General features: G+C 58.8%; 1 protein-coding gene and 1 non-coding gene across 4 annotated transcripts; both read left to right on the forward strand.

Moving 5' to 3' along the window:
* Window positions 1-2,450: 2,450 nt before the first annotated feature.
* Window positions 2,451-10,107, forward strand: LOC122689057 (melanoma-associated antigen D4). Of its 3 annotated transcripts, none has more exons than XM_043895149.1 (13): window positions 2,451-2,604; window positions 3,575-3,785; window positions 4,121-4,954; window positions 5,316-5,522; window positions 5,631-5,694; window positions 5,935-6,014; window positions 6,416-6,507; window positions 7,206-7,285; window positions 7,374-7,416; window positions 7,827-7,889; window positions 8,857-8,971; window positions 9,285-9,715; window positions 9,900-10,107. In XM_043895149.1, exons 2-13 carry the CDS (start codon window positions 3,576-3,578, stop codon window positions 9,907-9,909), a joined length of 2,229 nt encoding a protein of 742 aa, XP_043751084.1. In that variant the 5' UTR covers window positions 2,451-2,604; window position 3,575; the 3' UTR covers window positions 9,910-10,107. The 3 variants fall into 3 exon arrangements, with proteins under 3 accessions (XP_043751084.1, XP_043751086.1, XP_043751085.1); XM_043895150.1 differs by having other exon boundaries at window positions 2,497-2,604; window positions 3,545-3,785; XM_043895151.1 differs by lacking the exon at window positions 9,900-10,107 and having other exon boundaries at window positions 9,285-9,727.
* Window positions 8,480-8,606, forward strand: LOC122691122. The gene has a single exon (XR_006340358.1). It is a non-coding gene; the product is annotated as a small nucleolar RNA SNORA11 (small nucleolar RNA).
* Window positions 10,108-10,474: the final 367 nt, after the last annotated feature.

Raw genomic sequence — 10,474 nt, forward strand, 5'->3', positions numbered from 1 at the left:
AGAGTGGATACATCTTAAAAGCATAGATCACAGTTAAAACATTTGAATGTAAAAAAAAAAAAATTTATCATGCTTCCAGCCACGATGAATTAACAGGAATCTGATTTGCTCTGCCACCTAAACATCTATAAATCAAAAATGTTATAAAGCTTTACATCATGGCACCATGAGCCACACAGGATAAGGGGTCCCCAACATAAGGGAAATTAACAAGGTGATCCCCTGGGTTGTCCAATTCCCCCCAACCCCAACTTCTTGCTTGGATAGAGTTCCCAGGCTGCAGCACAGAAAGACTGAACACAAACAGAGCTCAATGAGTGAAGGAGACAGAGTTGAGAATTCCAAGAGGCCAATGTGACTAGAATATTCTGGGAGTAATGGAGGGGTGAGAGCTGCACAGAGAGGTAGTGCTGGAGAGCTGCAGAGGTCTCCCACCTGGGTGCAGTGTATGACAAAAGTTTGGCAGTGGCGGTAGTTGACTCCCCTTTTCTGGAGTGAGTAGCCGTGTGCATCATGGTGCCATGTACTGAGACTGTGAAGACAGGAGTTTTAAAAACAAGAGAGATGGGGGATGTGAGTGTGTGGGAGGCGTGGCTATCCCAATACCACAGTGAGACAGACTCACTGTGAGGAGCCCTTGAGACACCCATGTGGAGACATCAATGTAATCTTCAATGTCAATTACATCCCCATTTAAAAAACAAAGAAAAGAAAGAAAAAATAAGAATAAAAATAAAGTAAAGCAAGTGTAAAAGTCCACTATGGATTTTGTTTAAAAAAAAAAAAGCACAGTTTCAAAATGAGAAGGGAACAAAGCATTTTCTATTAGCACACAGCGGCTCTTCAAGACTTTCACTTCTAAGGTCTGGTCACGTTGTACAGAAACGTGTTACACAAGAAGGGCTGAGAGACACAAGCAGCTAGCTGACAGGGAAGGTTGCTATGCAACAGCTGAGGAAAGCCATCCAGCCAAGCAGAATTGATGTTGGTCACTGGAGAGTAAAAGCTCTGGTCCTAGCAATAGCTTCCATTCAGACACAGGGGTCCTGGAGAGGTTGATATAAAAACAAATATAAAAGTCCACTATGTTTGTTTGTTTAAAAAAAAAAAAAAAAGAGGTGCAATTTGAAATGGGAGCATAGCATTTTCTTCAGTCATTGTGGAGCATGTGCGCCCTTGGGTGGGACACCAGTAAGTTCTCCTTTTGCTTCCCATTTTGCATATTGAGAAACCAGGCTCAGGGATGTCCAGTGACCCAAGTGGGCTCAGACAACTAGGGACAGACTGACCCAGCACTCCGTCCCTGGAACTTGGAAGTCCAGCCGAGAGCTTCTATCCACAAGACCACAGCTGTCCCAGGCCCCAGCCGTGGAAGGAACCAAGCCAAACATTTACTCTGAATCAGGGCTTGCCATGACTCAGACACACAAGTGCCTGATTGTCCTGGCCGCTCCAGCGGGCACCAGGAAGGCCTCAGGGACAGTCCATTTGTGCCACTCACAGCGAAGGGGCCTGACAGTCAGAGCAGGGAGTGGACCCCAAGGAGCAATTCGCACACCTGGATGGACCCACATAGAGCAGGCAAGGGGTGGGCCTGGGGACCCCTACCTGTTCCCCCTGGGATGCAGAGCATGAGCTTAGGTCTCAGAGAACAGAAACCCGGTTTGTCGGGACAGATGTTGACAGGGCAGGGGAGGTGGAGTGGATCTGCTGCTCAAACTGAAGAGGGGAGGGTGCCTCGGTCCCCGGGGCCAGTGCTAATGGAACACGGGTTTTGGAGTCAGGAAGACCCAAGCCCTAATACTGCATTGTCACCTCACTGGCTCTGTGGCCTTGTCGAGTGAGTTCACGGCAATGCGTCTGTCTGTGCCTCAGCTTCCTGATCTGTAAAATGGGGATTCTGACATCCACCTCCCAGGGTTGCTGTGAGAGGAGGATAATGCCCAGCACACACAAGCTGCCCGAAGAGTGGCTGGGGAAGCACATGTTCCCAGTGTGTCTGGGGGCCCTAGAGATGGACAGTGGAGGAGAACGCACAGGGAACTGCTGTCCTCTCGCCATTTCCATTTCTCCTGTTGCACTTACCGACCGGGCTAGAGACCTCTGTATTGGTGACCTAGGGGTCACTCATGCTGGGGAAGCAGGGCTCAGTGTATTCCAGACCACACCGGAGGAGCTTAGAGGCAAGGGGGAGGGCAGGGCTGAGAAGCAGTGTGCAAAAGTGGGGAGACTGAGGGTATATGATGGATGGGTTGGAACCGCAATACAGGGCGTGCGTGCCCGCGTCTCCGGTCGGTGTCGCGGGGGCGGAGGGGTTGACGGTGAGCGGAATCTGGCGGGAGGGAGAAAACGCCCCCAACCCACCCCGCCCACCCACTGGCGGAACCGCATGCGCACAGGGGACCTGGTGGAAAAGGCTTTTGTTGGGAGAGCGGGCCGGCTGGAGGGGTCCGCGCATGCGCAGGCTGCCCAGCCGCGGGGGGTGGGGGGTGCGGGGAGAAAAGGGGCGGGGTGGTGGGAGCTGCTGTGCTGGCAGCAGTAGGCGAGGGCGCGGCTGCGGGGTTCCTGGTGCTGAGGACGGACGCCATTGGAGCCCCAGGGAAGGTAAGGATCCAGCCCCAGACAGGACCGGGAGAGGGCAAGTGGAACCGGGTACGCTGTGCCCTTCCTCCCCACCCCACTCCCGCCCCCGGATGTGAACAAAGCCCAAGCACGCAGAACTTGAATCCCATTAGACCCGTGGCCAACAAAGGAGCCGCCCCCCACCACGGCCACCAGACCCAGGCTCCCCGATTCGAGCCCTGCTTAACACCGGAGCCCACCATCTGAACACCTTTAACTGACGCGTGTGCTCCGTGCTGAGCTGCCTTAGCGCGGAGGCCCCACCCCCACTCCAACCATTCTGAGATCGGTGTAACCCAACTGACCGCTTTGCCCCCTTCCCCGAGTTGCGATCCTGGCCTTTGAGACCTCCAGCGCTTCCAGTTCGAGCCTCACCTAGACCGAGGACCTCCCCCCGCCCCGCCCCCGACTCCATCCATCTTGAGCGCTCCTGTATGAGCCCAGCCTAGACCTGAATCAGCTGAATCCCCTCCACTGCGACTTAGCGGGTCCCTGGGATTCATTTTCCCAGAGCTTCTGGTGGTCCCCGTTGTCTGAGCCTCTTCAAGTCTTCTCCTCCCCAGCATCCTGGCCCCCTGCTCCAGCCATTAAATCGAGGCGCTTTATTTCCCCTCTCTCAAAGCATCTCTTATGGGACTCTCTGGACCCAAGCCCGCCAGTCCACCCCTTGTTCCAATCCAGCCGTTGGTCTGGGGAGCCTGTGTGACCTAAACTCCCCTTTCGGTGCAGGGTCTCCTCCGACCTCCTCTGTCCTTCTGCTAGGGTTCTGTCTCGGAGGGAATCTATCCCAGCAGCCCTCACCCCCGCCCCAACCTTACACTGCCTGGGAACCCTGTGACTGCAGCCCTCCACCTCCTGAGAGATCCCGCCTCCTGCTGGATCCCGCCCCCTCCCCCTGAAGAGGCCTCCTCATCCCTCTCAGGCTGAGCTCTCTTCTCCTTGGGACCCCCAGCATGGCAGAGGGAAGCTACCGCAAGGAATCTGAAGGGTACAACGTTGAAGACATGGACGAGGGTAGTGATGAAGTCGGGGAGGAAGACATGGTTGAAGGCAACGACTATGAAGAATTTGGTGCTTTCGGAGGCTACGGCGCCCTCACCAGCTTTGACATCCGCATCCTCAGAGCCTTTGGGAGCTTGGGTCCAGGCTTTCGCATCTTAGCGGTGAGGCCCCTCCTCGGCCACCTGCTAGCCCTGGGGCTTCTCTGTTGTGACGTCAGGGAGGATGGGAGGAGGGGGCCGATGAGGGCTGGGGTTGAATGGGGAAGGACTGCCCAGCTTACCCAAACCTTCCCTCTCCTACTGGGAGAAGCTGGGGTGGGGAGGGGCGGGGGGGGGCGGGGGGGGGCGGGGTGCTGGTCGGAGGCTGGCCAACACAGGGGGAACTATCTGTGTAGAGCTGTCTGCCTTCCCCTCCCCTGCCATGCCCTGCCCTGCCCTCCCCTCCCCTCTCCTCCCCTGCTCTGCCCTGCCCTCCCTTCCCCTCCCTGGTCTTGCAGAATGAGCCCTGGGAACTGGAAAACCCTGTGCTGGCCAGAACTCTGCTGGAGGCATTTCGGATGGATCCAGAAACACTTGCCAATGAGACGGCTGCCCGTGCTGCCAACGTAGCCCGGGCCGCCGCCTCTAACCAAGCTGCTCGGGCCGCTGCCACTGCTGCCCGTGCCACCTACAATCAGGTGGTCACTAACCACCACCCGGTGGCCACACACCAGGCGTCAGGAGGCGATACCCAGCCCTTGACGTCTGCTGCCCAGGCTCCGGCAGCCACCCCTGAGACAAGCGTCGCTTCTCCGCACAGCTCCCAGATGCTAGTCAATAGCGAGATGGCTGCCCCTGGGGCTCCGGCAAGGTCCTCGCAGCCGCAGACATCCTCCCAGGCCCAGGAAGCTGCGGCCGAGGGCCCTAGTACGGCCTGTGCTTTCCCCCAGGCCTCGCGTGCGAGTGAGATGGATGCCACCCGGCCCAAGACAGCCTTCCTGGGTCAGAAGGACGCCTTTGATTTCAGCCAGCCGGCAGGTGTCAGTGGCATGGCCTTCCCACGCCCCAAGAGACCTGCCCCGGCCCAAGAGGCTGCCACAGAGGGCCCCAGTGTTGCCTCCAGGGGCACCCAGGCAGCCTCTACCGGGGAGGGGGCGGCCACCCGGCCCAAGACGACCAAGTCCGGGAAGGCTCTCGCCAAGACCCGCTGGGTGGAGCCTCAGAATGTTGTGGCAGCAGCTGCCGCCAAGGCCAAGATGGCCACGAGCATCCCTGAGCCTGAGAGTGCAGCTGCGACTTCTCAGCAGAGTGCGGAGCCCTGGGCCAGAATGGGAGGCAAGAGGACAAAGAAGGTGAGACCTCCCTGCTGTCTCCCACCCTCCTTGCTCCCCTGCTTTCTCTGCCCTCTCAGCTCTCTGCCTCCTCCCCTCCCTTCCTCTCCCTCTTCTTCCCCCTCCCTCTTCTCTCAGCTGGTACTTGTTTCTCCAAGCCAAGTTTACCAGCATGTTTTTACTCCACGTAGTCCCTACCCTCGGGGCTGGAGGGAGAAGCGGTTGGCTCAGTGCCTGGCGCTTAGTAAGCACTGGGCACGTGTCATCCGCGTGTCATCTACAACCCTTATTTCCAAGTACCTGCTCTGGCTAAGATGTGTGCCAGGCGCTTCTGCACAGGGAGCCTGGTCGCCCTGAGTCTTTCCTCTGTCTAATGGTACAGTCCAAGCACCTGGATGACGAATATGAGAGCAGCGAGGAGGAGAGAGAGCCTCCTGCGGTCCCACCGACCTGGAGGGCATCGCAGCCCCTGCTGACGACCGCGCGGCCTCAGATGGCCCCTCGGCCCCCCATGGCCCTGAGGTCCCAGGTACCCTCAAGGCACGTGCTGTGCTTGCCACCCCGCAATGTGACCCTTCTGCAAGAGAGGGTAAGAAGGAAGCCTGCCCTTCCCCCATCTCCCTCCTATCCTCCCTTGCGGGCCAGTTCTTTGAGGTCACCCACGCCTTGATCTCCCCGTGTGCTCTTCCTTCTCCAGGCAAATAAGTTGGTGAAATATCTGATGATTAAAGACTACAAGAAGATCCCCATCAAGCGCTCAGGTGGGCAGCCTCTGCCCCCTCCCTGAACTCTGTCCTTCCCTGCTCCCACCGCCCTGCCCTGTGGGCCCCCCACCAGATGCCCTCTCCCCACCACACACACACAGATCAGGCCTGGCCGATGGCTCCATTGGCACGGTGTGGGGTCCTGAGTGTGCTCCCCTCAGCAGGGCTGACGGAAAGGCTGTAGCTCTGTGGCTGCTGCTCAGCCCTGGTGCTTTGCCCACCCCTCCCCTCCTGCAGACATGCTGAAGGATGTCATCCGAGAGTATGACGAACACTTCCCTGAGATCATTGAACGAGCAACGTACACTCTGGAAAAGGTGGGTGCGGGGCCGGGGGCAGCTCTGTGGAGCAGGAGCAGCAGGGAACCCTTGCCCGCCTCCCCCCATCTGCATCCCCTCAAGGCCCAGGGGCCGGACTGCGTGCTCTGGAGGGAAGCCCTCCCTGGCCTCTGCACCTGGGAGCTTCCTCTGCGAGCCTCCTCTCCTCCTTCCTCCCGCTCGTGCTCTCTGAGCGCCTGCGGTCTCCTGAGGTGACTCCCGTTGTCTCAGCCAGTGTCGGTGCTCCCACAGGGCACTTCCTCCATGGCCTCTCCTTTCCCTCCTCCCCCAGGGCTTGGGGTTCCCCGCCAAGAAAGAGTTCTAACAGGGAATCAAATGATCGCCTGCAGGACCCCCAGCATGGATGTTTGATCTCACATTCTGTTTTCTCCCCACTGTAGAAGTTCGGGATCCACCTGAAGGAAATTGACAAGGAAGAGCACCTGTACATTCTCGTCTGCACACGGGATTCGTCAGCCCGCCTCCTGGGAAAGTGAGAAAGCACAGGAGGCCGGTGGTCTTCCTTGGTGGTGCTTGCCCCCGCCTCTCGAGAAACGGGAAAGTAGGGTTGGGGGGCCTAGCATGGCTCCCACCCAGAGTTAGCAGTGCTGAGCAGCTAAGGGCAGGCAGGGGCAAGTAGCCTGGGGCGAGGCTTTGCGGCTCTCCAGGTTTCAGCCCTGCCCACCCTTCCCCGCCCCTGTCTCCCTAGGAAAGCAAGCTGCTTCTTCTCTCTCTCTCTCTCTCTTTTTTTTTTTGGAAAGCAAGCTTCTTGATTGCCTCTCTCTGCTAAGGTCCCGGCCAGGGCTTGGCAGAGTGGGCCTCGGGCAGGGGGCAGGGAAAGGGGAGAGTGGGGGGCGGGGGTCTCCAGTGGAGTCATGCTCCAGATGGAGTGGGCAAAGGGCAGGGAAGGTCAGGGTGTGCCTCTGGACTCAGGGTTGCCAATCGTCTGCTCCCCGCCTAACCCCATCCTCGACAGAGCCCTGGGAAGAGGTGTTAGCATCCACATTTGATGGATGAAGGGCCTCAGTCTCAGTCCGAGGAAGGAATTGTCTGGACCAGCAGTAGCAAGCCATACAGAGTGGGAGGAACTGCCCTGTAGCCCAGCAGTGTGGGAGAGGCTAGTTGGGTGAGCCGGCTGTGGTCACCTGGGCAAATGGCTGCTGGACAGGATCCCTCTTTCTACGCCTTCAGGACCAAGGACACTCCCAGGCTGAGTCTCCTCTTGGTGATTCTGGGTGTCATCTTCATGAACGGCAACCGCGCCAGCGAGGGTGAGTGGCTGGACAGGCAGCTGGGGGGTTGCCCATCGTCTCACCTCCCTCCGTCTGCTAAACTCTTGTACCTCATCTCTTCTCACAGCTGTCCTCTGGGAGGCACTGCGCAAGATGGGACTGCGCCCCGGGTATGATTGGGGTCTCTTGGCTCCCGCTCCTCAGTGTGTCCTTGGGCACAGGAGGCCCCAGGATTGCAGTGGCCTAGCGGTCTCTGTGGGGTGTGGCATCCTGGACTAGGGAGAGCATCAAGGGTCCACCAGGGTGCATGGGGAAATGGTCCTGAACCTCGAGCCCTCTTCTGCCCCGTGTGCCCTCTCTGTTCCCACACGAGACCTCAGAGACACCATTGAACCTGGGGGCTCCATCCAGCCCCTCCCTGGGGCCCTGCTGACAAGTGGCTGCCTGGCCTCTGCTGCCAGCCCAGGTGTCCGTGAGGACGCCTCACAGGCTAGGAGGCCCTCAGTCCTGCTGGGAGCGCTCCTGCCCAACCCAGGCACTGCCACTCTCTCTAGTCATGCGTTCCTTTCCTTGCACTCAGGGTGAGGCACCCATTCCTTGGCGATCTGAGGAAACTCATTACAGAGGACTTTGTGAAGCAGAAGTGAGTATCTTTGCCTCCCACTCAAGCCTTCCTCGTGTGCTGCTCTGGCTGAGGAAGTCATCCCCCGGCCCATGTCTTAACAGCAGAGGGATGGGTGTCTGGTGTGAGTGTGGGGTGGGAGGATGCGAAGGTGGGGGGCGAGGGGACAATTCCAGGGAGGCCTGGGGAAAGGGAGCACTTGTGGTCTGTAAACACCGGGTGGGACGGTACAGCCCCCACCTCCTTCAGCACCTGCCCTGTAGGCCGTGTCCTGGCTTTCCATCTTGGGGGCCTGGGACTCAGAGAGTGGAAACCTGATCATGGCCCTGACTGGAATAAGGCCCATCTGGGCCTGGAGCCTGGCCCTGCTGGTTTTCTAGCCCAGGCTCGCCCCATCATCAGTGCTTGGAGATCTCTTGTGCCCTCACAAAGGCCCTGTGTGCATGTTCACCCACCCACCCCCACCCCTGCCGCCCCACAAACACACGTTCACAGATGTTTGGGAGTATGTGTGGAGCCCCCTACTCTTGGTTGACTGTTTCTTCCCATACAGTCGTTTACCAGGATGGATTCTCCCAGGGTTCAGTCGGGTCGCGGACGAGCCCCATGGTGGGTTGTGCTCAGAGTATGGAGCCTGAAGCAATGGCTCCTGCTTACACCAGACCCAACAGGAATCTGGGTTATTGTGACAAGGGGCACAAAACTCGTGGCCTTCCTCTGAGCAAGTACCCTACACGTGCCCCCTGCACCTCCCCATGGCTGCTGGGCAGGACCAGTGGCCTAGGGGTGTGAGCCCCTGCATTTAGGAGGCAGAAACCCTGGGAGCCAGTGTGGAAGGCGGGGCAGGGGCTGCGGGGCCAGGGCAGGCCTCCTGCAGCAGCTGAGCTGCAGCCTCGGGGCTGGGAAGGGACTACCTGGGAGGCACTGGAGCAGCCAGCCACAGGTGTGCCTGTCTGGGAGCAGAGGTTTGTTGTCCCCTCTCACGCAGGTACCTGGAATACAAGAAGGTCCCCAGTAGCAGCCCACCCGAGTATGAGTTCCTCTGGGGTCTGCGCGCCTGCCATGAGACCAGCAAGATGAGGGTGCTGAGATTCATCGCCCAGGTAGGGCAGAGCCTGTGTTCTGGCTGCACCTTCCCATACCTGGTTTGTGTCTTGGTCCCGGCCTCCTGACGCCCTTTGTCCAGTGAGGGCGCCAAGGCCCAGCAAGGTTCCCAAGTCACTGATACCAGTTCACAGACTGTAGGGAGTGGACGGGGTGAAATCCCAGGTCTGGCATGGAATGACGGGAGCCCAATTTCAGTCGTGTGGGTCTTTAACATGGTTTCACAAAGGGCTTAAGTGAGTGAAAGGCGGGAAGTGGGTGCTGAGCGAGGTGGGGGTAAGTGTTCACACGGTTGCTGTGCTTCCATCGCAGTATCAGAACCGAGACCCCCGGGAATGGAGGGCTCATTTCTTGGAGGCTGTGGATGATGCTTTCAAGACGATGGATGTGGACATGGCTGAGGAGCATGCCAGGGCCCAGATGAGGGCCCAGATGAACATCGGGGAGGAAGCTCTGATTGGACGGTGGAGCTGGGATGATATCCAGGTGGAGCTCCTGACCTGGGATGAGGACGGAGATTTTGGCGACGCCTGGTCCAGGATCCCCTTTGCTTTCTGGGCCAGATACCATCAGTACATTCTGAATAGCAACCGTGCCAACAGGAGAGGTACCTGGAGGGCTGGTGTCAGCAGTGGCACCAATGGCGCGGCCAGCGCCAGCATGCTTGATGGCCCCAGCACCAGCTCCACCATCCGGACCAGAAACGCCGCCAGAACCAGTGCCAGCTTCTTCTCCTGGATTCAGTAAGATTGGAGGTCATTACACGGGACTCTGGAGGCTGGGGTGGGGACGGGCTGGGAGGTGTCAGGGGTAGGCCTGGGGTGTCCTGAGGGAACGAGGAGAGCCTGACAAGACCCTCAGTCTGTCCTTGCTGTCCCTCACGTGCATTGACACCTCTACTCCGGCTTTTGTGTCTCCTGGTTCCAGGCAGCCCTGAAGAGCTGCGGCAGTCCCCCGCCGAGCCAGAGTGCCTCCGCTGCCCGGTCCCTGACAGAGCACTCTAGGCCCGCTTCTCCCTGTCCGTGGAAGATGGCATGCAAGATGACGCACTCTATGCCCTTCCTGCTTTCATTGTGTGCTTTCCTCGTGCTGTCGTGTTTTGGGTATCTGTGTTACATTAAAGTTGCGAAATCAATCAGATGTTTCCTCCTTTTCCTGGGCAGGTGTGGCTCTGAGCAGCCCGTGATCAGGCCCTCGGGGACAGGTGGGGGCCGCCTCTGCCTAAAAGACAGGCAGGTGTGGGTGGGTCCGGCGCTGGGAAGGGCAGAGATGCCAGCTGAGGGGGGGGGGGGGCGACCATGAGTTTCCAGAGGCTCCAGTCCACAGTTTCATGATCTCCTACACTGTGCGCCCCTAGTCAAATACAGTGGCGGTCAAATACAGGAGCAAGGGTGGGGTGGAGGGCTGTGAGCTGGTGCCACTGTCCCTCCCACCAAGGGACAGGCTCCACAGACATCCCCCAGGACCTACCTGCCCCACCCCATCTCTGGAGTCACTGTCCA

The sequence above is a fragment of the Cervus elaphus genome, chromosome X (assembly GCF_910594005.1).
Source record: "Cervus elaphus chromosome X, mCerEla1.1, whole genome shotgun sequence".
NCBI lineage: Eukaryota > Metazoa > Chordata > Mammalia > Artiodactyla > Cervidae > Cervus > Cervus elaphus.